We start from the raw sequence: 23,876 nt of genomic DNA on the forward strand, positions 1-23,876 counted from the left end.
GAGGCGATTCGCCGTGAAGGGGCTCGGCTCGAGTGCCGCGCCGCGTCGTGCCCGTGTGACGTCACGGAGGCGCCACTCGCTGAAGGCTTTCCCCGCCCACCCCGGCGCTGTTCTCTCTTTCCGGACCTGGCTGAGCGGGAGGCGCCATCATGGTGAGCGTGCTTTGAAGAGCCGGGGGCCCCGGCTATCCGCCGCCATCCGTCTCGGACTGGGGCTGGGGGAATGCCGGAGGGGAGCAGGGATGCCAGGGGAGCTCGGAGGGGGCGACCGCCGCGGTGGGGGAACTGCTGGGGAGGCTCGGAGACCAGGGATAGGTCGGTCATCTCAGCCTCCGGCCCCCTCCCTTGTCCTTTTGTTATTATATGTACAATTAAGTAGATGGCCGTATTGAAACACAAGGAGGTTAAGTGACGTGACCGGGATCACCCTGCCAGGAAGTGGCAGAGCCAGGGTTCCGACCCAGGCGCTGGTCCCACGTCCGTTCTTAATCTCTTGTCTCTGCTGCCTCTACCTGGACCTGTCATCCCTCCTGGCCTGGCACGTTGGGTTCTGGGGCGGGAGGTTTGGGGGGGTGGGGTGGGGGTGGGGGGTCTCTGACCGTCCAATGCCTGGGTTTCGTGGCCAGGCAAACCGCTGAAGTCTCAGCTCCTTGTCCGCCCCGTGATCTTGCCTTCCCTTTCCGTACCCCCATTTGTCGGTCTGTTTGTTGGGGACACAGTAATCCTGTGTGACCGATGTGAGTTTGGAAGAGTTTGTCCGAAGAACGCATCATAGATGATTGCATACCTTAAATGTTGGAGAAAAGGGAGCTACGGATAACCAAGTAGTTCTTTGCAATTCCTAACTTGGTCTATTAAAAAAAAAAAATCGGGGCGCCTGGGTGGCTCAGTCGGTTAAGCGTCCGACTTCAGCTCAGGTCACGATCTCACGGTCCGTGAGTTCGAGCCCCACGTCGGGCTCTGGGTCTCTCTCTGTCTCAAAAATAAATAAACGTTAAAAAAAAAAATCTCGGGGCAGAAGTTGGGGTACGGTGTAGTGGAAACGGTGGCTTCTTCAGTTTTCTCCGTAAAAGTGGGAAACTCCCTCCTAAGGTTGTGGGGTTCGGGGAGGTAAGTGCGGGAAAGGTTCTCCTATTGGTTGTGCGTTGAGTGAGTTCCAAATAAAGATTCTCCGCCAAGTTGTTAGGTAGAGTCTGCCCTTGGCTTCTGTCGTCAAAAAATAGATTTTAAAGAATTTTTTAAAAAAATCTTTTTTTTGAGTTGGTGTGACTGCTGTGTGAAAGCTTTTCATAGGGGTCATTTGAGGCCCAGAAGATTGTAAGTGACTCTCTGCATGTCACCTAGGGGTGGACCGGGGATTTGTTGTCTCTTCAGAGACTGGGGTCCTTGCTCTTCCTCGGAGATGAGTAATCAACTCATTTTTGCGGGCGAATAATCTGCCAGATCAGAGTTGGGTCCGTAATCTCTGCTTTATTAACTCTGCAGGGAGTCGACATCCGCCACAACAAGGACCGAAAGGTTCGGCGCAAGGAACCCAAGAGCCAGGACATCTACCTGAGACTGTTGGTCAAGGTGAGTTTGAGGCCTGAGACCCTTAGGCAGCACCACCCCAGAATTGTGACTTCTAGAACATTCTAGTATTGGTCCCCAGGCTCCTCCAGGGGTCTGCTTGGCAAGCTTGTAACTGGTTTTGCCCGGGGTTCCGGAAGGTTCAGTGTTCTCAGCGTCTAGGCTGTCTATATCTGGGGATTGGGGAGGGGGCTTGGAGGGTCTCCTTGGGGCCCAGTGGGATGGGGGAAAGCCCTAAAAACCTTGCTAGCCCCAAACATCATTTCTTTTGCCATTTGCTGGAAGGTTGGAGGGGGGGGTGTGGGCTGCCCTCGGTTCTCATCCTTCCTTTTCTCTTCCCTCCAGCTGTACCGGTTTCTGGCCAGACGGACCAACTCTACCTTTAACCAAGTTGTGTTGAAGAGGTTGTTCATGAGTCGCACCAACCGGCCACCTCTGTCCCTTTCCCGGATGGTGAGCGGCTGACTCGAGGAGCGACTGGATCCTGTCTTAGAGCTGGGCTCTGGGTGGGCGGGGAGGCCTGGAGCCTGGCCATCGGCTGGTTTACTTCACCCAGCGGTGGGCACAGAGCTCTGACCCTTGAGGCTGAACAGCGGCGGGTACTTGAGTGGTTCGGCCTTGTTTTCTTGTAAAGTGGGGGCACTTACAGTGGGTTCGTGTGGTTTCAGGTCTCATGACGCAGTCCTTAAGCGTCAGGAGCGATCTGTTGAACAGTCTGCTTGCGTGTCGTGTCTGGTGCTTTTCCCAGGCTAGACCAGCGAGGAGCTAGTTGGGACGTGGGGCGCGGGTGGGTTTGGCCCCGTCAGGGCACACGTGTCTCTTGTGCCCTTGGGGGCGCCTGGAGCAGTGGGATGGGGTTTAGACACCAGAAGGAACTTGCTTCACGTGCATTTCTCCTCCTCCAAAGATCCGGAAGATGAAGCTGCCTGGCCGGGAAAACAAAACCGCCGTGGTTGTTGGGACGATAACCGATGACGTGCGGGTCCAGGAGGTGCCCAAACTGAAGGTGGGTGAGGAGGGCGCTCCCGGGCATGGTGGGGGGGGCGAGAGCAGACTCCGGGGCCTGGGTGACCTGTCTCAGGTCTGCACTGTGTGAGGCAGGCGTCACACCTACCCGTTTGAGCAGCTTTTAGGATTGAAGGGGGATGATCTTGGCGTTCTTGATGGTGGGTGTCCCTGGGCACGTCCCTTCTGGGTCCCTGTTGGCAGTGCCGGTTCTCAAGTCGTGTAGCCTGGCTTCCGATCTAGATTTCTCTGGCAGTTTGTGGCCTGTGGACAACGTCTGGGGTCTTTTTTACCCCCGTTTCCTTATCCGTAGTAACTTGAGGGTGTTGCAGTGTTAAAGGCAATTTTAGAAACAAATTGGCCTCAGAGGCGCCTGGGTGGCTGAGTAGGTCAAGTGTCCCAAGTCTTGATTTTGGCTCAGGTCGTGATCTAATGGTTTATGGGATCAAGCTCCGCATTGAGCTGTGTGCTGGCAGGGTGGAGCCTGCCTGGGATTCTCTCTTTCTCTCTTTCTCTCTCTCTCTGCTCCTCCCCTGCACGTGAACATTCTCTCTCAATATAAATAAACGTTTTTTAAAATGGAAAGAATAGCTGTTGTCAACTCAGGAAGCTCACTCTAACGGTATTAGCAGGCGCCGCAAGCAGTGGGGTGACTGCTGGGCCAGGGCCGCGGAGAGGAAGTCCCAGCAGCCGTGGGTGGCCGTGCCAGGGGTCTGACACTCCTGTCCTGCGTGTCCCCCAGGTGTGCGCACTGCGTGTGAGCAGCCGTGCCCGGAGCCGCATCCTCAAAGCTGGAGGCAAGATCCTCACCTTCGACCAGCTGGCCCTGGACTCCCCCAAGGGCTGTGGCACCGTCTTGCTCTCTGGTGAGTGGGGTTTAGTGGCTCCCGTGGCTACTTCCGGGCGCCGGGTCCCTGCCTGATCCAGTCCTTCCCTTCCCCTTCCCCAGGTCCGCGCAAGGGCCGAGAGGTGTACAGGCATTTCGGCAAGGCCCCAGGGACCCCACACAGCCACACCAAGTGAGTATACCCAGCCTTTGCATCTGGCCCTAACTTTTTCCCTGGACCCCGCCCGGTGGGTCTGGGGGCCTTGCCCCGCTTCCAGCCCCTTCTGTTTCTCACACCAACCCAGCATCAGGCCTCCGTAGAACCACCCCCCACCACCACCACCACCAACCTGGTCTTACTGCTTCTTCCTCAAGACTTGGCTTAAAGCTGCTCCTGTTGAGGCCCTGCAGAGCCAGCATATAAATGCAGGGCCTGAGTCTGCACCTCCCTCACGGAGCCTGCCTCTTACCCTGCCCTTGGGGCAGCTCAGATGAATCCTTCCTGGGTGCCTGATGCTAACTGCACTCCCGGCCTTCCCCAGTCCTTCCCCCTCACCCCCCACCCCATCCCGTGTCCGGTGCTGCTCTGTAGCTGTCCGTGTCCCATTGGGGCTGGCCACTCCTGTGTGGGCACGGTCTCACCCTCTTCTCCCTCCCGCAGACCCTACGTGCGATCCAAGGGCCGGAAGTTCGAGCGCGCCAGAGGCCGCAGGGCCAGCCGAGGCTACAAAAACTAACCCCAGACCCTGCCTTGTTATTAAAAAGATTTGGACTGTTGACGTCTTCTTGTGTGTTATTCCGGGGATGAGGGACAGGGGGCGGGACACGGGAGGGGATCGGATCGGATCGGATTGGAGTCTGGGAGTAGGATGCGCGCCCCTCTCCGTGGACACCAGTGGCGGAGGAGCCCTTCCCTCGGAGGCGGAGTCTAGCTCTACCCGCAGGCGCCCTCTGGAGGCTTCGGTGCGTGCTTGTCGGGATCTTGCACGTTGGACCCTTGAGGGCCCCCACGGCCAAAGTCCCGCCCCCTCAGTGAGCCTGGTGACAGGTGTTTCCGCACCTGTTCCCTCCCCCGGATTAACCGCACCCGCCCCTCTAAACCTGAGCTCGTCCCAGGCTCGGCCTGGTGGGCTGGGTGTGGACCCGGAAGTGCTGAGGGGGCGGGATCGCGGTGGGGGAGGGGTACGTGGGAACAGGTGAGTTGCTCCCCTTTAACCGAAGCTCGAGTCAGCTGGGGTCTGGCGGGGCCCTGGGCCCTGGGCCAGTGGCCTGGTGAGTGTGTTCCCTGGGCTGGGGCCTTCCCGTACCCGCGCTCGGCCTTCCGCAGGGACCTGCATCGGGCCCTCCTCTGTGTTTACACAAGGGGCTGGGTTCCCCGGATCCCAGGCTAAAACCTGATGAATGAGGTGAGACAGCCGGAAGGACGGCAGAAATAGAGGCAGGAGGTCTCCAGACCCCTGTTCTGACCTCCGAAAAGGCAAGGCAAGGAGGGAAAGGGGATGGGGGTCCGGACACACGGGGGGAGCTCTGGATGGGCGAGAGGGAGTCCTGGTTTTATTCCTCTTTATCTTTGTAGGCCTGGTCGCTGTGGCCTGGAGGAGGGAAGCTGCCTGGGTGCCGTGATTGGAAGGAGGGGCCGCTGGTTTGCAGGGATCAGGGGTCCACAGCCCAAAGGTTGGGTCAGGAGCCTCAAAGGAACAGCATGAGAGGGAGACAGGACAGGAGACAGAGTGGTCCTTGGCCAGGAATATGTGGTTAGCTAGCAGGAGATAGCAGGATTCGGGTAGAAACCCCGGCAGGGCAGCTCGGCCAGGGATCAGCAGAGATCAGAGGGCAGCCCGAGAGCACTCCGGCTGGGAGACAGGCGGGCAGGGGCAGCCAATCCAAGGAACGGTGGTTGGTCAGGCCCTCCAACCAGATGGGCCGGTTCCATGGTGATGAAACCTCCTGGTGAGCGGATCCTCCGCTGTGGCAGCCCGAGTGGGTGTGAACCCCCAGGAGCAGGGTCCCCAGTCCACGGAGACCGGTCTCGTTCCCTGGCTGGATAAGGGGGATGCCCAGACTTCGGGCTGGAGCCCATTCTTCCTAAGCTGAGCGAGCAGGTCCAAAGGGGAGGTGCGTGGAATGATCCGGCCGTGAGAGCCGCTGAGCCAGCCGCGAGTTGTCAGGAAAAACAGATTCTGCGGGACACGGCCGGGTGGTCAGATACGGACATTGTTGGAAGCAATCGATGCCTGCCAGATAATCCAAAGGAGAGCGTCAGTTCGACGCGCTATTGGTCAGGGGCACGTAGGCAGCCCGCTCTGCCTTTAGTTGGGGACATTTGGGTGGTAGGAGACAGGCAGGCGGCCTGTCGCCTGGAGATGGTGGGGCAGTCGGCCGGCTCTCTGGCCAGGACAGGTGGGCCATCAGCCTGACCAAGGCTGAGCCAGCAGACCGGTCATTTGGGGCATCGCGTGGCCAGCAGGCCGGAAGTTGTTGCGGGGCGGAGCATAGAGGAGGAGTTGAGGGGTCCCGTGGCCGCGTAGAATCTGCCTGGCGGGAGACCCCCAGATGGTCAGTGCCCCAGAGACGGCCAAACCCTCCGCCGCCCAGCCTCACGGCCGTCCCGCCCCAGCAGCCCCATGTCAGCCTCCCAGCTGGCAGCGCTGGAAGGAGTGGAGTCAGAGGCCGGGGGGCCGCCCTTGACCGAGGCCAGCCCCGGCTTCCTGTATTCTGAGGGCCAGCGGCTGGCGCTCGAGGCCCTGCTGAGCAAGGGCGCGGCGGCGTTCGAGGCCTGCGTGCAGCGAGAGGGGCTGCGGCCCTTCCTGAGCGGGGAAGAGCTGCGGAGTCTGGCGGCGGCGGCCGAAGACTGGACAGCGTCCAAGCAGCGGCCCGACTGGGCGGCGGAGGGAGCCGCCGCCACCGATGGGGACTCGGGCAGCCTGACCTACTGGCCCGGACGGTCGGAGGAGCTGGTGCCCACGCTGCGGCTGGGCTGGCCGGAGGACCCGGCCTGGAGGGGAATCACCCGGGTGCAGCTGTTCACCCAGCCACCCGACGAGGGCCACCCGCCCCTCAAGGAGCTGGTGCGCCAGGAAATCCAGGCCGCCCGCAAGGTGGGGGCTCGGGGGGCCCGGTGTCCACTCCCCAGACCCGCGCGTCCTCACACGCCAGCTCCCGCCCCTGGGAGTGCACGTCCCCTAGGCCCCATGGCATCTTGGTCCTGCCCTCCTGGGACTTGTGGGTCCACATGGCTCCGCCCCGATGACTCAGGTGTCCGTATCCCTCACACCTCCTCCTCACCCTCTCTCCTGGGTACCCCTAGGCATCCACGACCCTTGAGACTTAACTATAACCCCCTGGCTCAGTCACCTCCTCCACCCCAGATTACCCCCTGCAGCCCCCCCAGGTGGCCTACTCTTTTTTTTTTTTAAATACATATTTTATTTTTAAGAGAGAGAGAGAGTGAGCAGGGGAGGGGCAGAGAGAGAGAAAGAGAGAGAGAGACAGAGGACCCAAAGCAGGCTCTGTGCAGACAGCAGTGAGCCCGATTCGGGGCCCGAACTCACGAGCTGTGACGTCATGACCTGAGCCCAAGTCACAGGCTCAACCACCCAGGCGCCCCTAGCCTGGTCTTTGTGCCTGCCAGCTCCCACATTTAAGTGCTTTGCGCAGGTTAACGTTTAATGACCCTCAGGAGGGTCCTGTGAGGTTGGGACGCATTTTAACCAAGTGAGGAGATGGGGAAACTGAGGCACGGGAGGTTAAGTGTCTTCACCGGTGAGTGGCCGAGCGGGGATTTGAACCAAGGAGTCCTGGCCAGTGATCAGGAGTCATCACTGCTACGTATTTCCAGGTGCTCAGCACCCCAGTCCCCAGGGGAGCACCCCAGTCCCCAGGGCACCCCCAAGGACCCAGCTGTGCAGTTGGCCACAGGTGCCCTGCCCGGGCATCCAGCCCACTGAGCCCTGGAGCGGGGGGGGGGGGGAACCATGCAGTGTGTCACAGCTCAGGGGACATCATTCACCACTGCAGCTGTGATTAGGATGACAGTTTTCCAGGAAAGCCAGGGTTTTCCTCATCCACGTGTAGGCGCTGTATGAGCAGGAGTGTGGGTCTGGGCGGGGGGGGGGGGTCTCTCCCGCAGTCCCCTGAACATCCCATGGAAGCCAGGCCCTTCAACTCCCACCCCCAGAGCACCTCACCCCCAGGGCCCCGCCCCCCCACTCCCAAATGTCCCCGGAGCTCCAGGCTCCATCCACAGCCCTTTTCCCCACCCCTCCCCCCAGCTAGTGGCCGTGGTCATGGACATCTTCACTGACCCAGACCTGCTCTCGGACCTGTTAGACGCCGCCACACGCCGCTGGGTGCCTGTCTACCTGCTCCTGGACCGCCAGCAGCTGCCTGCCTTCCTGACACTGGCCCGGCAGCTGGGGGTGAACCCCTGGGCCACTGAGGTAGGAGCCCGGTGGGGGGGGGGGACCAAGTCGCCACCTCCTGGCGCTGGGGCAGCGGGGGCAGATCCTTCCACGGGGTCCTAGCTCATCGAGGCAGATGCCAGCTGAGAGGGTCTGCTGAGACCTGATGCCCGAGGCATTGGGGGAATCAGGGGCGGGCTTTCCCACACGGTCCCCCTGAGTTAGGGGTACCTCCAAGAGACCCCCCCCCAAGGCCGGATATTGGTGACTCTGGAGAAGCTGGACCCCCCCCCCCCAAGGCCGGATATTGGTGACTCTGGAGAAGCTGGGACAGAGTCCTAAGCAGGGGACTCCCAGGCCCTGTGCGGTGAGCGGAGGCGTGCGAGGCGGGCCTGAGCAGGGGCGTGCCCCCTCCGTTCCAGAACCTGGATATCCGGGTCGTGCGAGGCTGCAGTTTCCAGAGCCGCTGGCGACGGCAGGTGAGTGGCAACGTGCGTGAGAAATTTGTGCTGCTGGACGGCGAGAGGGTCATCTCCGGATCCTACAGGTACGGCTGCCCCTCGTGATGCCACCCGGTGTCCTGTCCCCATCTCCCAGTGTGCTCAGAGAGCAGCTGGCGTCCCTTTGACCAGCCTAGCCTTGCTTTCCTGGTCTGTGAAACGGGTCGAAACACCCTTGCTGGTAGAGGAGGTGGGGGGGGGGGGCAGAACCAGCTGGGGGTGGAGCCAGGCCTGCCCAGGGGGCCGGTTTAGTGGGGGAGGGTCCTCTCTTTAACCCTGGGTGTCCTCATCTGGAAAGGAGGCCCGCAGTTTGTGTGTGGGTTTCCAAACCAGGAGGACCTGGCTTGGGGTCCTAGCTCCGCCCTGAGTGAGTTGACTCCGCCCCTCCACGCATCTATTTAAAAAAAAAAAAAAAAGAAAACAGCCGGTGTGCAAAGGGCCTGGCCCTCGGACGGGTCCGTGACCCTCCTCTCTCCTGTCTTTGGGATCTGACCCGACCCTGGATCCTGGCTCCTTGACCTCTTAGCTCGGTGACACTGAGCTCTGTGCCTCCCCTGCTCTGAACCTCAGTTTCCCCATCGGGAAGGTGTGAATAATCACAGCACCTACCTCCGAAGGTCACAGTTCGGGGAGGGTGCGGGGTGCAGGGACTCTCGGGTCAGAGGGCCTGGGTTCAAACTGTAGCTCCACCAGCTACTCGCTGTGTGACTTTGGGCAACGGACTTCACCTCTCTGTGCTTGCGTTTCCCCCGCTGCACAGCGGGATGATGTGGTTAGGGCCCGCGGAGCAGGGTTTCTTCTCGACAGAGACGGGGCTCACGTGCGGGACAGCTGGATGATTCTGTGTCGTGGGGACTTTCTTGGGCCCTGGAGGAGGCTGAACTGAATCTCTGGTGTCTCCCCAGTAGATGACCATAGCACCCACTCTGCCCTACTATGAGAAGCCAAAGTGTCTCCGGACATTGCCGGGTGCCCCCTGGGGGGGGGGGGACGGGCAGACATGCGCGGTCGGGTCGGTGACCATTGGCCTAGGCTAGCGGGTTTTCAATCTTGGGCCTGCCTACGGCAGAATCAAAACGCGGATCTTGGGGCCCCGCCCCCATTCAGCCGGCCTGGGATGGGACCTGAGAAGCAGCATTGCTAGCAAGTTCCCCCCGCTGGTTACCCATGCTGCCCGTCCGAGGAACCCATTCTGGGACCCGCCACTGTGGAGACTGGGACCTTTCGGAAAGAATCTACCTTCCCGGCTTGGCCTGGGGGGATTCAACGAGATCACAGTGCCTTGGCACGTCACATCGGCCGCCTTCCGTGAACATCAGCTGTCGTTTATTATTGTCGTTATTCGGGGTTTTTTGGTTTCGTTTTGTTTTGTTTTGTTTTTAACCCTATTTCATCGACTCTAAGGTGCCACCGATGACAAGCAGCATCCTGATCAAAACGCGAAAAGAGATGCGTCTTAGAACCAATGAAATACAGTAGGGGGACAAGTCAAACCCATCGAGCGTGGCTCCCCGCCACCAAATCAGGTCTGAGGACGCTTCGCCGAGCCCCCGGGTCCGGGTGGACGGCCCTAGAACGGACGAGGCCAGGGCCACGAGAGGTTGTCCAGGGCCTCTGGCCATTTAATGAGGGGGAGGGGTGGAGGCAGGAGGCTCGGGGAGCAGCGAGGCCGGGAGACCAGTCCCAGGCCCTGCCCTTCAGGTCGGTCACAGCAAATGTGGGAACAGCAGCAGGCCCAGCGCCAGGCCGGCGGCGGTGACCCCTTCCAGCTGGCCACTTTCGGGACCGGGGGCCCTGTTACACATGTGGCCGGAGCAGCAGGTGGTGGTGAGGGTGTAGGTGACGCCCATGTAGGGGACGGGCTCCTCGTGGCCGCAGGAAGTGGACTGCACACAGCCTTTGTTGATGATGAGGCCGAGCCCCGGGGCCACCCCCTGGCCCGTGAAACAGTCCTCGTCTTCGCCACAGCGCATGTGGGTCCCGGGGCACTGCGTGGAGTCGGTCAGCTCACAGAACACACAGTCCTTGGCGCCCGTGGCACCCGGGGGCAGAGCCATCACCAGAAGCAGCAGCCAGCCGGGGACCATGGTGGCCTGGCGGGGGTGACGGTGCCCAAGCCAGGCCGTGGGCTTCCTGGGCCTCCCGGAACCGCTGAATGAGGATCCTGAGTCCCCCCCCCCCCAACCCTGCTCCGCGACTTTCACCCCTGGGCTGGCCTCCCGGGGTCAGCACTTGGAGTGTCCTCGGTTCCCAACGCTCCGTGTCTGTCTCAGGAGCTCCGTCGTGACCGCGGCTCTCGAGCGCTTGGGTCTCAGAAGATCCCGGGACAGAGACAAGCCAGCAGGCGCGATCCTGTTCAGGGCGTCTCTGTTCAGCGGAATGGGGTGACCTCACAGACCCCTCAGGGTTCCCACTGGCCGCTCCAGGGGTGAGGTCACAGGTGGGGGGGAGGGGTGTCACAATCTGAGGGCAGGACGGCCCCCTGACCTGCCAGGGAGCGAGGGAGGACACTGCCACCCTGCCAAGGTAAGGACGATCGGACCCACGCTCGCCATCCTGGGGGCTGAGTCGTCGCTCTCTGGGTGCTGGGTGCTGTGCCCGCTGAGGCGCACGAGACACAGCCCGCAGTGAGCCCATTTTCCAGATGGGCAAACCAAGGCTCAGGAAGGGAAAGCGACGTGTCCAAGGTCCCCTGGGCCAGGATTGCAGCCAGGTTCGTGTGATTCCAAAGAGGGCATTTACTGAGCACCTGCTATGTGCCAAGGCCTGAGCCAGATGCTTTAAACGCCACCATCGTGACAACAGGGGCGATGGGGACACCACTGACCACAGCCAGCAGGCTTTTAGAGCTGGCCACCATGCCCGGGGCTCAACCCCCTGTTCCCTCGTTCCAGTCTCCCTACATTTGAGCTCCGTATGACAGACGAGCAGACAGAGGCACGGAGCGGCCACACAGCAAGTGCTTGACAAATGGCGGTCGTTATATGGGAAGCAGCCGAGCCCGACAACAGGACTTGTGGAGTCCGAAAACACATCCCATCTCTTTCCGGATGGGGAAACCGAGGCACTGATGCAGCCTTGGTTGGGGAGGGGGCAGAGTCCCTTAAGATAAATTTAAGTGTCTTAACTCACGTAGCGGTCACGTCAGTCCTCTGGGTAGGTACGTGAGTCGTTCCCATTCTACGGAGGGGGATGTCGAGGCCAGAGAGGTTGCAGGATTTGCCTGAGGTCACACATCCTGCCCTGGGACCAGGTGGGGACTGGTAATGGAGTCCGGGCGGGGCCCGTGGGGCTGCACGGAGAGCCTGACCCCTCCCTGCGTGCCCCCCAGCTTCACGTGGAGCGACTCCCGCCTGCACCGAGGCCTGGTGACCCTGTTGACCGGCGAGATTGCTGCCGCCTTCAGCCGAGAGTTCCGGACACTGTATGCGGCCTCCTGGCCACTCCCGTCCGCGCCCACCTCGGGCCCCTTCGTCAGCATCGTGGGGGGGCTGCAGCTGGCCCACAACCCCCACCGTGTGGCCCGCCGCCGCTCTGTGGCCCCCGTGTCACCGCCACCGCCCGATGGCCCGCTGGCCCAACGCTTGGCCGCCTGCCGAGTCTTTGACGGGGACAGGCAGGAGACCCGGGCCACCCCAGGGCCGGCGCTGAGCGACATCCTGAGGAGTGTCCAGCACGCCCGGACCCCCAGCGGCCCCCCGGCCCGGCCCAGCCACTCCCTGTGGGACCTGAGCCGCCTGTCCCAGCTGTCCGGCTCCAGCGACGGTGACAACGAGGTGAGACCTGGTGGGTGGCCTGAGAGAGAACAGGAATAGCTGGAAAAGGGTGGAGGCAACCGGGGCCGAGTTCCAGTCTCTCCCTGGCGCCTCAGTTTCCTCATCTGTGAAATGGGTGGGTCCAGAGCTGTAGTAACACCCACCTCAGAGGGGTGTGGCCCTACCGCATGCCAGGCAGGGGTGAGCGCTGGGCGGCCCGGGGCAGAGACCCCGGGAGCCACCCTGGGTGCAAATCCGGGCACGACACGCCAATTGTGAGAGCCGGGGGGGGCGGAGGGGGGCAGAAATTTGCCTGAACCTCCATGTTCTCGTCTAGCAAATGGGCCCAGCAGTGGTCCCCATGCTCAGTTCGGCGGGAGGGAGTCAGTGAGGGGCGGATGAACTAGAACAATCATCATTCCGGTAAATCCGCGAAGTGGAATTTATTTTTACTGAGTTCGTGGCCTCACCTCACCCCAGGTCAGTGAGCTACTAGTCTTCTCACGTTCATTGTTACAGGGGGGTAAGCTGAGGCCCACAGAGGTCAAGTAACTTGCCCAGAGTTCCAAGCAACCATCTTTTGGGGGCACCTTGCCACACGCCGGGCGCTTTCCCAGGGGTGGCTAGATGGGACCTTTGCCACAACCCTCTGGCGGGGGGGGGGGATGTTATTACAAGTCTGCACCCGCCCATTTCGCAGATGAGGAAACCGAGGCACCAGGGAGAGATTGGAACTCGGCCCTGGTTGCCTCCCGGGTGAAGCTTTTAAATGCTCTGCCCCTGGCTTCCCAGATTCGAGCGTCGTGGGGGTGCTGGGGAGGGGATTTGGGGAGCTCTGAGGGGGTCTTGGCGCCCCCCCCTCCCCAGCTGCTTAGACACCGGGGTTCCAACACAGCCTACACTAACTCTCTGGGATCCTGGGTGGGGAGCCTCAGTGCCCCCAGCTGTAAAGTGGGCTGTCGAGAGGGTAAGAGCGGAGCCGGGATGGGGAGGGGGCCGTGGATGCCGGCAGAACTGGGGCACAGTTTCTCCGTGAGCTGTGCGCCCCCGTCAGGCTCAGTTTTCCCATCCGCGAAGTGGGAACCAGTGGGGACCTTTTCGGAGGGGGAGGGAGAAATGTCCCGGGAATCCCTTCCCTCCCTCGTTTCCGGTCCAGGGGAGAGGTGGGGATGGGCACAGCAGGGGCAAGGTCCTCGCCTCCACCCGGTCCTGAGCCACCCTCACCCAGAATCACCTCCCTCGGCAAATATTTACTCCCCTGCTGGCAGCTTCCTGTTTCTCCTCAAGTCTAGAGTTGCAGGGGGGGATCACGGCTCCCGGGCCCCCCCCCCCCGAGGCCTCCCTGCACACACACGCCTCCCCTTGCCTGGACTCGGCCCCCAGCACCTTCTCTCACCTCCCTGTCTTTCCCTCCACAGCTCAAGAAATCCTGGGGTTCCAAGGACACCCCCGCGAAGGCCCTGATGAGGCAGCGGGGCATGGGAGGGCCCCCCTGGGGTGAGACAGAACCCCGTCCTCTGGGCCGGTCCCAGCCCCCAGGCGGCCCCCTGCCCCTCCTCCCAGCCCGCCGCCTCCGCCATCTGTCCCCGACCAGAAGGAGGTTTGGTGAGGATGCCACCTCCAAATTACAGGAGCCCCGAGGCACCCAGCAGCCAGACTGGGCTGCCCAGGCAGGACTCAGGGGGCGACCCTGACGGGAGCCAAAGCCACCCTGGACGGGCCTGTCGACGGTCACCTCCCAGCCCCCCGTCCCCCGTCCGTGTGGTGCCTTGGACAAGGCTTCTGGCCTCGGTGTCCGGGAAGCGGCAGGGATGTTTCCCCCTTTGTTCTAGAACTCGGGCAAGCCCAGTGCTCAGTCTAGATGCCAGTGTCGCAGTTCAGAAAATGGGCAGAAAGTGTCGACCCGCTGGCATCCCGGGACAGGGCATATCCAATTGCGGCCAGGCTGGAACTTGTCTGAGGACGGGCCTGGCCGAGTGGCCCCCGAGCCGGCGTCGCGTGGGGGCGAGGGTGGGGCGTCCCTGGGACAGGGTGGGGAGCCTCCTGGACCTATCAGGCTCCGGAGCTGTGGGTAAACTGAGCTTAGCAGAGGAGAGGAGAGAATCCAGTCCAGGGAGTGGGGCTTAATAATGAGGGACAGGAAATTGGTGGGGACCCCTGCTGGGGGGGCCGGTCAGGGCCCTGGGCGCTGGGACTGTTTTCTGGGTGCCAAGGGACGAGTTGTTGGGGCTCCCTTTACCTCTGCTCACAATAAAGCTGCTTTATGCCAGAATCCTGCATTTTCACAGCCTAGCCGCAGACCCAGGAATCCAGTCCTGGGCCCTTCCTCCCTCAGACTCCCTGGGGGAGCCAGGCGCCCAGCCTGGGGGGGGTCCCCCCACCCCGGCGGCCTCCTCCCCTCGCGCGCCCCCTGCCGGCCGTCCACCGGCGCGCCGCCTCCAGAGCGCATCGAGAGTCGGGGGCAGGAGCGATGCGTTTATTCTCAAGGTCACAGGTCCGGGGGGTGCTCGGAGGCCTGGGCTGGGGTGGGGCTGGGATCGGGGTCCGGGCTGGCGTCCTCGGGGTCGTCCCAGGGGAAGGTGGGCAGCCCCCGCATCTGCTCCCGGTAGACGCGGTCGAAGGCTTCGCTCTGTGCCACCGTAAAGTGGTTCTTCCAGTCGCCGCACACCCCTGGAGGGGAGGGAGGGGCGGCGAGGGGAGGGAGGGGCGGCGAGGTGAGGCCGGGCGGGGTCATCCCCCGCGCCCCACATCCCAGCACCCTCCTGCCCACCTCCGGGCACCTCCCCGCTCCCTTTTCATCTCCACGTTTTTGCCCTTTTACCTCCTACTGATGGCTGCCTCTCACGCTGGCCCCCAGTCACCTGGCCAGACCCCTGGGCACCCGTATTGCCCCCTCCTTCCCTTGGCTCCCCCCCCCACCCCGCCTCTCCTTTCAGTAGACCTGTTGCCTTCCTCCTGCAGCTTTACCCCCTGACCCCTTAAATCGCTCTGCCCAGAACCTCCCCCTCCCGCTCGAGCATTTCCTGGCTCCCTGTCCCTAACCTCCCTGGCTGGAAACGGGCATCCTCACTCCGGGGCTCCCACAACACCCACGCTACCTCCGTGATGGCTCCGCCCATTGGGAATGTACCCGCACGCCCGTGCCAGGGAACGCGTGGAAGGGTGGCTTCCTCGGTTTCCCTCCTTAACCCTCCTGGCGACCCAGCAGGCGAGGGGCGTGACCTCTGCCCCTTCCACGGGCGCAGGGGGCCCTCGGGGCCGGCCTCGGGCTTCTCACCTGGGGCCAATGTCATTTGGATGGCAGTATTTTGAATTACATGACGCCCCCTAGTGAGGGGTGGGGGTGGGGCACCCTGTGATAGGCTGAATAATCACCCCCCCCCCCCAGATGTCCACGTCCTGGTCTTTGGAACCTATGAATATGTGACCTTACAAGAGGGACTTTGCAGGTGTCATTGGTTAAGGATGGAGGTTTATCCAGGCAGACCCACAAGGGTCCCTATAAGAAGAGGGGGAGGGGCGCCCGGGGGGGGGGAGGGTGGCTCCGTCAGGTTGAGTGTCCGGCTCTTGATCTGGGCTCAGGACACGATCTCATGGTTTGTGAGATCGAGCCCCCCCCCCCCCATGGACGGTGCAGAGCCTGCTTGGGATTCCCTCTCTCTCTCTCTCTCTCTCTCTTTCCCTGTCTCTCTCTGCCCCTCCCCTGCTTGCTCCCTCTTGGTCTCTCTCAAAACAAACATAGGGAGAAAAAGAAAAAGAAAAAGAGGCGGGAGGCTTAGAGTCTGGGATTGGAAGACTGCCACCCTTCTGATCGGAAGACCCTGGAGGGGCGAGGAGCCCAGCAGTCCCTGTGGGGCTGGAAACGGAAAAGGCAGGGAACAGATTCTCCCCCCTGGAGCCTCCAGAAGGACCCGTCCCCCTGACACTTTTGATTTTTAACCCAGGGACACTGAGTTGGGACTTCTGACCAGAGCCGTAAGGGAATAAACGTGGGTTGTGTTAAGCCGCTAAGTTTGTGGTCTTGTAGCAGGAACAGGAAGAAGACACTCCCTCCCGCCCTTCCCGTAATCCGAGCGCTAGAATGTTTCTGGGCTGAACCTTAACACTAAGAAAGATTCACTAAGACTCTATATAGCCTCAGGACGGTTCAGTCCTGGCTGTGGCCTTGGACAGGGCCGTTTTGAGCTCTCTGGATGCCGGGCCCTGTGCTAAGCCCTGGGGGGGTAGGGGGGGGTCCCTCATGACCTTGTGAAGGCAGTGCTGCTCAGAGTGACCCCACGTTTCAGCTGGGAAAACCGAGGCCCAGAGAGGTGACATGACCGCGCCAAGGTGCACAGCCAGGCGGTGGCCGGGTGAGCCTTGGAACCCCAGAGCCCCCGCACCTTTCCGGAGGAAGGCGCCGTGGCGTTGGTCCAGCAGGCTGGGGGGCAGCAGAGTGAAGTTGGACATGGCGTTGGCCTTCATGGCGCCGAAGGCCGAGTGCGCCACGACGGAGTCCAGCGCCTCCTTGCCCAGCGGCCAGCCCAAAAACTGGCATATGTCCTGCAGGCAGCTGTGGAGGTCCTGCGGGGGCCGGGGAGGGGGGTCAGGGAGGCCGGGCGGAGGGAGGGGACCCCAGGCAAGGAAGGAGCACCAGACCCAGAATCTGGATGTCCGAGTCCCCGACCCAGAGCCGTCTGGGTGGCTCTGCTGCTTTGCCTCAGTTTCCCCCACGACCAAGCCGAGGGATGGGGCGATGGCTTCCGAGAGTTTTCGCAGGCTGGGGGTTTCGGAGGGTTCCGCGGGTGGGAGGGAAGGGGCAGAGCCGGGGCAGAGGTCAGTTGGGCAGCTGGTGCACAATCACCCCCCACTCAGGTTAGAAGTGGGGGAAGGGGCGCCTGGGTGGCGCAGTCGGTTAAGCGTCCGACTTCAGCCAGGTCACGATCTCGCGGTCCGTGAGTTCGAGCCCCGCGTCGGGCTCTGGGCTGATGGCTCGGAGCCTGGAGCCTGTTTCCGATTCTGTGTCTCCCTCTCTCTCTGCCCCTCCCCCGTTCATGCTCTGTCTCTCTCTGTCCCAAAAATAAATAAACGTTAAAAAAAAAAAGTGGGGGTCAGCCTGTCTGTGCCCCAGATCTGCACCTCCCCCCCGGGTGCCCATCCTGGAAGAGCAGCCTCACTCACTGGGTCACAGGACCAGATTCCCAGCCCGGCCTCCCCTCTCTCACTCCCCCTCCGCCCACACCCCTGTCAGTCTCCCTCTGCTCCTCCCCTCCTCTGTTCTCGGCGCCCTTGCACTGGGCCTGCCTTGTCCTCTCCCCATGGACCCACGACTCGAGACTCGGCCTCCTCCCTGGCCTCCCTGCCTCCAGGCGCCCACACCCAAAGCTGCTCCCGGCCCCCCTGTGGCTCCCCAGTGCCCTGGGACAGGAGTCCCCGCCCCCAGGCCTGGCTTTCAAGGACAGAAGTGGTCTGGCCTGGCCTGGCCTCTAATTCCAGAACTTAACCATTCCCTGCATTTTCCTCCCTGCAGCCTTGGCGGGGGGTGGCCGAGAATGCCCCGTGGCACCCTCCCCCACCAGGCAAACTTCCCCACCCAGATACAGCTCAAACATCACCCTCCTCCTGACAATGATCGATCGTTCAGGCCACATGGATTGAGGGGCGCCTGGGGGGCTCAGTCCGTTGAGCGTCCGACTTCGGCTCAGGTCACGATCTCACCGTCCACGGGTTTGAGCCCCACATCTGTGCTGTCAGCACAGAGCGCACTTCGGGACTTCTGTCTCCCTCTCTCTCTCTCTGCCCCTCACCCTCTCTCTCTCTCTCATATCTGTGCCAAGCCCGCCAAGAGCCTTGCAGACAGGTGTCATTACCCCGGTCAGTAAATGGAGGCCCAGAGAGGGGAAGACACTCGTCCAGGGTCACACAGCTAGGGAGGAACTCAGATTTCCGTGACCGAAACCCACGCTTCCCTCCTCTGTCTCGCCGCCTTCCCTGATACTTAGTGCCCAGGACAGTTAGCCTTCTCGTCAGCGCCGCCGGCCCCACGGCTCCGGATTTCCAGGCCATTCCTGGTTTTGCAACCCTACATCCCTTTATCTTCTTGAACCACCGGCGTGTCCCAGAAATTCTAACACGTGTGCAGTTCCTCACACGCTAGGGGCAGCCCAGAAGCTCTGCCAGGCTGCATGGCCCAGTTTTGGGCTTTGGAGAAAAAAGCTCGATGAAACAACAAAACAAAACAAAACGAAGCGGGGGTGGGGTGGGGTGGGGGAGGGGATGGGGGGTGGCGGTTAACGCCAAACATCTTGTCTGGACCTTTCCATCAAAAGACGTTTACCGGGGGGCGCCTGGGTGGCGCAGTCGGTTAAGTGTCCGACTTCAGCCAGGTCACGATCTCACAGTCCGTGAGTTCGAGCCCCGCGTCGGGCTCTGGGCTGATGGCTCAGAGCCTGGAGCCTGTTTCCGATTCTGTGTCTCCCTCTCTCTCTGCCCCTCGCCTGTTCATGCTCTGTCTCTCTCTGTCCCAAAAATAAATAAACATTGAAAAAAAAAAAAAAAAAAAGACGTTTACCGGGGTGGGCAAAAGACTCAAGGCAGGTTGTCAACTGTCCCCCAGCTTCCTCCTCCATAAAACGGGGGTACTAACAATATTGGGGTGCACCCTTTACAATTATATTTTTTGCAGATCCAAACGGGTCCAATATGGGCAGCTGTAGGTGGTTCTAGGTAATCTGTGACTCGCCTGTCCACACGCTGAGGATTAAGTGAGGTGTTTGGTGCGTGGTATTTTCGTTATTGCCGATCCCACAGGTCCTGCCTCGGGACCTAGTCGCTTTTACTTTGCGCACTATATTAACACTTTGGGGTACCTTGTCAGATGGTCGTGCTATGCCGGGGGCTCCCTACGGCAACCTCACGAGCTGGCATTTTCCCGCCCATTTTAAGGATGGGACGTCTGAGGCTCTGAGAGATTTGGGGGGACGTTAACTGCTTTGTCGGACACAAACATTCAGGTGCTTCCCCCTCCAAAAAGTACCGGCAGAGAGCATCCAAAAAAAAAAAAAAAATACATGAGGAGCGCCTGGGTGGCCCAGTCGGTTAAGCGTCCGACTCCCGTCTGACGGTTCGGGAGTTCGAGCCCCGCGTCGGGCTCTGTGTTGACAGCTCGGAGCCTGGAGCCCGCTTCCCATTCTGTGTCTCCCCCTCTCTCCAACCCCCCCCCCCGCCAAATAAAATAAAATCCATGACGTGTACATACAAGAAGGAAACATGTCTGGGGAGCTTGGGGAAGGGGCATGTAAGGGGACCCTCTCGGGTGCCCAGCTTCTGGAAACATCTTTGTTAAGGACCTGGAACGGCCGGGCGTGTTCGCTGGGGGCTGTGCCCCCAGAAGCCCGGCATCCTCCTTGCAGCGGGGCAAAGCAGTGGGCATTCTGGCACGGCCCTTCTTCCAGGGAACTCTCCCTGATTGCCCCAGCCGGAAGGCATCTCTCTCCCAGGTGCCTGCTCCGGGGACGTCTGGTGGGGTCCGGACAGGATCCCCGTCTAACTCCAAAGGCTCAGGGCCCACCCCTGGCTCCCACCTCCTCAGAGAAAAGCCAAGGTCCCTGCTGTGTCCCCCACCCCCACCCCTACCCCCACTCAGGCGGCTCTGGCCACATCCTCCTTTGCTCCCCTTGGAAACACATCAAGTGTGTGCTGTCACCTCAGGGCCTTTGCACTGGCCGGGTTCCCTCTGCCTGAGACCCCCCCCCCCCCACCAGCTATCCCCCTGGGTCGTCCTTGACCTTCAGATCTTTGCTTAAGTGTTATCTTCTCCCGGAGGCCTCCCCAACCGCCCTATTTAAAATTGTGCCCCCACACATTCCTTATCTTCCTTCCCGCCTTGCCTTTTCTCTCTCCTCTCCAGGTGCCATCTGTTTTCTTTGTTTGCCCATGGCCCCTCTCCTGCTCCCTGGCTCAGGACTCTGCTCTGTTCACCGCTGTGCCCCCAGTACCTACCTGGTGTGTTGGGGGAAGGGAAGGGGGCGGGAGGAGGGGTGGGGGAGGGAGGTGCGCCGGGTGGGGGTGGGGGTGGGGGCGCGGGATCACCTGCTGCAGTTCCTCGTAGGTGATGAACAGGAAGTTCTCTTTGCCCTTCATCCGAATCCAGCCCTTAATGTGGTCGAACCAGGAGCCAAACTGCACTACGGGGCGGAGGGGCAGGCGGATGAGGCCCCGGGCAGCAGGGCCACCCCCGCTGGGGGACCAGGGGGGGCCTGACTAGCCCCCCACGTGGCCCCGGGCATGGTGCCTCGGGGCTGGATGCCTCCCCCAAGCCCCCCCCCCCACATCTGGCCCCCGGAGAGAGAACCTTTGTCTCTCCATCTCTCTCTGTTTCTGCCCCTTTTCTGCATTTCTGTCTCTGTTTGTTTCTTCCCTTCTCTGTATCTGTGTGTCTGTCTGTCTGTCTCGGTTTCCTTCTGTCTCCTGCTCACTCTGTGCCTCTCAGTCTCTCTCCGCTTCTTTCTCCCCATTGCTGTGTCTGTCATCTGTCATCGTCGCTCGGTCTCTTACATACCTGTCGCCTTCACTGTTAATCACGCCCTGTATCGCTGCCTCTCTCTCTCCTTCTTACCTTCCCTTACCCTTCCCTGCCCCCTTCCTGTCTGGGCCCAAGAGGGGCACCCCTTCTGGACCCCCACTCTGCCCCAGTCCTCACCTTCGCCTTTGAGAAAGTTCTGCAGGAACTGGTCAGGTGTGCCGGGGTCCTTCAACTGCCCGGCGATCTTGGAGTAATGATACAGCGAGACCACCACGTCCCGGGGGTTCCGGCCAATGTAGATCACCTGCGTATGGGTGTTGGGGAGAGGGGAGAAGGTGTCGCACACAGGCAGGACCCCACCCCAAAGACTGCATGCCCCCAAGCCTTCTCTGTTTCTGGGCTTGCAGCAGGAAGGCCTCAGGGTAGACTTCTCAGGGGACTTTCCTGCCAACAGTGGCTTAGATCAAGTTCATCGCATCCCAGAGGATGGGGAGACCTCCCTGCAGCCACATTCCAGCAGGACACGGGGACTGTTCCCGGACCAGGCGGGGTGACAGGTTGGCTTCAAGGGAATTAAGACCGGAGGACGGGGGTGGGGGGGTTCCGGGTGGCTCAGTCGGTTGGGCGTCTGGCTCTTGATTTCAGCTCAGGTCATGATCTCTCAGTTGGCAAGATGGAACCCCACATTGGGCTCTGTGCTCTCAGCATGGAGCCTGCTTGGGACTCTCTCTGTCCCTTTCTTTCTGCCCCTCCCTACCCCTCTCTAAATACATAAAACAGGAGGAGGAAGGCATGGGGGGCTCAGGATGGGGTTGATCAAGGTGAGAGGCACTGACTGACCCTCTTCGCCTCTGGGCCTGGTGTTCAAGGCTCCGACTCCCTGGCTCCTAGCTGATTACCAGCTTCCTATTCCACAACCAAGCCTGAGTCAGCCCCACCAGATGGCTCCTTCCCTGGCCACCGTCTCCTTCCCCACGACCACGGTCAGCCACCCGGGCGGTCCGCCCCGACAAACACCCCGGATGCCAAGGCTCGCGTGTCATCCCATGTCGCTGCCGGGAGGGTCAGGCAGCTCTGCTCGGGGACAGACACCTGGACGCTGACCCACACGCCTCCTTCCGCCACTGACTTTAGCCTCGGCCCTTTTGCTGGGATTCTCTGCGGCCGTGGGTGCAGCAGCTTGGCCGAGATCTGGGCCTTCTCGCAGCAAAGCCGTGAGCCTGACTGGGCGGGGGAGGGGGTCCCGGGGGGCCTCGTCTGTCTACACTCGCTTCCTTGGTGATGCGACCAGTCTCCTGCCTTTAATGGCCCCGTCCACCTCTGTGTCGACCAGCCAATTCCAGAGACGCGTGTCCTATTGAATCCTGATTCGGTTGCCTCACTGCCTACTGGCGACCCTCCACCTGGACGTCCACGGGCCCCGACAGAGCTCCCGCCTTCCCCCGAGCCTCTCTCCCGGCCTCCCCAAGTCAGTTGACACCAGCATCATCTTCCCAGTTGCTCAAACCAAACGCCCTAGAGTCACCCTTGACTCATCTGGTTCACACCCACGCCCCATCTGCCAGCAAATCCTACTGCTGCTTCCACCTTCAACATACAACCCCAGCTCAGCCTCTTCTCTTCACCTCTGCGCGGGCCACCCCTTCCCACTCCGTGGGGCCCACCGTTGCCTCCCACCTGCGCGCTCTGCCCTCCTCGCCCACCCCTGCGGGCTGTTCGTGAAGTCATCACCTTTGCCCACGAGGAGATTTTTCTTCCCTATTCTCTCGGCCTGCCACCCTTTAGAACGTGGGCTTGCGAGGCAGGCATTGCTGCGCGTTTATTTACTGCCGTTCTCGATCAGGCACATAGTAGGTGCTCCGTAAATACCGTGCTGAATTCACCCCTTAGTTATGCGCTCCCCCACCCCCACACGCCTCCCTCCTCCTGCACCTTGGCCTTGGAGGTGAAGAAGGCTTTGGCAAAGAGCTGGATGGGGAGGTGAGAACTCATGAGGCGGGGTCTGGGCTGGTCCGAGAGGCTGAAGGCACCCAGGATGGTCTCACACCAGGGCGCCCGCTTCCAGATGGGCACCGAGCGGATCCAGGATGGGTCCCCGTCCTTTAGGATTAAGCTGAGGATCTCAATCATCCAGTTGGTTCCTGTCAGGAGAAATTGGGCCAATCAATCAAAGGGCGGGGACGGGTGCAGGGGAGAGGGGCGGGGAAACAGAGTCGTGTTGGGCTTTACAGCGCCATTCACTACGGAGGTTGACCGCCCAGAGCCTCACGGCTGGCGGCGAGGCGAGGAAGTGACAGAGACCGGCTGGCTGTCCACCGGACCCCATTTCCTTTCCCCACCAGGGAGATGAGGGGACCCCACTTCTCCGGCCTCTCCGGCAGCTACATGTGGGGCCGTGTGACCGAGTTCTGGCCAAGGAAGTGCAGGTGGCAGCCATTTCCAGGGCTGGCCCATAAACACCTCCTACGTGTCCCCCCCCCTCCCCCCCCCACTCTCTCTCCTTCCCTCTCTGCTGGCTGGATGCGAGGACCCAGTGGAAACTGGGGCTCCCGGGGATGGCAAGCCATGAGATGGAAGGAGCCAGAATGCCTGAGGCAGCCTGGATTTCCCCCAACTTCCCTCCATCCCTCCACCAACTGGAGTTTGAGGAAACGACACAGAAGCTTCTAGCAGGCCTTCGTGTCTGAGATTCCGCGGCTCGCGGATGAGGACAGAAGCATCGTGTCCAAACACAGAGGGAGCTGGAATTAAATCCAGGCATCTGGACTTAAAATCTCAGCTCTCTTCACTGCCCCTTCTCGGGAGGAGCCCCTTGATCTCTGTGGGGGGATCTCATCAAATGGCCCAGTTCACACGTCCGGATTCCACGAGGATATAGGCAGGTCAGATGAGAAATAGAAAAAAATAATAATAATATTGACAATCACCTGTCATTAGTATCATATTGCCCTGGATTCTCTGTAGGTTGTTTTTTTTTTTTTTTTAAGTAATCTCCGTGACCAACGTGGGGCTCGAACCCACGAACCCCAGGTCAAAGAATCACACGCTCCGCCGACTGAGCCAGCCAGGCGCCCCTCTAGTTCCCTGGATTCTAACAATAACCCCGCCCGGGTTCTTAATGGGTTGCCTCTCGCCTCCAAATTCATTCTTGGTTGCCCTGTTTTGGAATATTGGGGCCGGACCCTGTGAACGGTTCTCCGGCAGCGGCCAGTAGAGGGCGCTGGAGGAACCCCGCAGGAGGACAGGGTTCCCTTCCAGGTTCTCCCGGGCCCTTCCCTGCTGCTCTCGTGACCGGACAGCGGCCAGCAGTGCCGCGGGC

At 61.2% G+C, this 23,876-nt stretch overlaps 4 protein-coding genes across 8 annotated transcripts in view; 2 read left to right on the forward strand and 2 right to left on the reverse strand.

Annotated features, from left to right (window-relative positions):
• The first annotated feature begins 25 nt into the window (after positions 1 to 25).
• On the forward strand, positions 26 to 4,176 carry RPL18 (ribosomal protein L18). The gene is made up of 7 exons (XM_003997532.6): positions 26 to 152; positions 1,485 to 1,571; positions 1,914 to 2,021; positions 2,476 to 2,574; positions 3,316 to 3,439; positions 3,523 to 3,592; positions 4,061 to 4,176. The coding sequence occupies exons 1-7, from the start codon at positions 150 to 152 to the stop codon at positions 4,134 to 4,136; spliced, it is 567 nt and encodes a 188-aa protein (XP_003997581.1). The 5' UTR covers positions 26 to 149; the 3' UTR covers positions 4,137 to 4,176.
• A 105-nt stretch (positions 4,177 to 4,281) lies between these two features.
• On the forward strand, positions 4,282 to 22,496 carry FAM83E (family with sequence similarity 83 member E). Of its 5 annotated transcripts, none has more exons than XM_045045439.1 (7): positions 4,282 to 6,497; positions 7,671 to 7,838; positions 8,222 to 8,346; positions 11,631 to 12,075; positions 19,943 to 20,037; positions 21,012 to 21,114; positions 21,427 to 22,496. In XM_045045439.1, exons 1-6 carry the CDS (start codon positions 6,024 to 6,026, stop codon positions 21,109 to 21,111), a joined length of 1,407 nt encoding a protein of 468 aa, XP_044901374.1. In that variant the 5' UTR covers positions 4,282 to 6,023; the 3' UTR covers positions 21,112 to 21,114; positions 21,427 to 22,496. The 5 variants fall into 5 exon arrangements, 4 of the variants coding, with proteins under 4 accessions (XP_044901374.1, XP_044901375.1, XP_044901373.1 ...); XR_006590128.1 differs by having other exon boundaries at positions 20,965 to 21,114; XM_045045440.1 differs by having other exon boundaries at positions 20,965 to 22,496.
• On the reverse strand, positions 9,899 to 10,686 carry SPACA4 (sperm acrosome associated 4). The gene has a single exon (XM_006941036.5). It carries the CDS (start codon positions 10,384 to 10,386, stop codon positions 10,006 to 10,008), a length of 381 nt encoding a protein of 126 aa, XP_006941098.1. The 5' UTR covers positions 10,387 to 10,686; the 3' UTR covers positions 9,899 to 10,005.
• The window catches only part of SULT2B1 (sulfotransferase family 2B member 1), a 31,983-nt gene continuing 22,623 nt past the window's right edge, over positions 14,517 to 23,876 (reverse strand). The window contains exons 3-7 of the mRNA XM_023245236.2: positions 22,490 to 22,698; positions 20,735 to 20,861; positions 20,125 to 20,219; positions 16,437 to 16,617; positions 14,517 to 14,724 (exon numbers count right to left, since the gene is read on the reverse strand). Of these exons, the coding sequence (XP_023101004.2) occupies positions 14,543 to 14,724; positions 16,437 to 16,617; positions 20,125 to 20,219; positions 20,735 to 20,861; positions 22,490 to 22,698 (794 nt within the window). The 3' untranslated portion in view covers positions 14,517 to 14,542. The remainder of the gene's footprint in view (positions 14,725 to 16,436; positions 16,618 to 20,124; positions 20,220 to 20,734; positions 20,862 to 22,489; positions 22,699 to 23,876) is intronic.

This window comes from Felis catus, chromosome E2, assembly GCF_018350175.1.
Source record: "Felis catus isolate Fca126 chromosome E2, F.catus_Fca126_mat1.0, whole genome shotgun sequence".
Lineage (NCBI taxonomy): Eukaryota > Metazoa > Chordata > Mammalia > Carnivora > Felidae > Felis > Felis catus.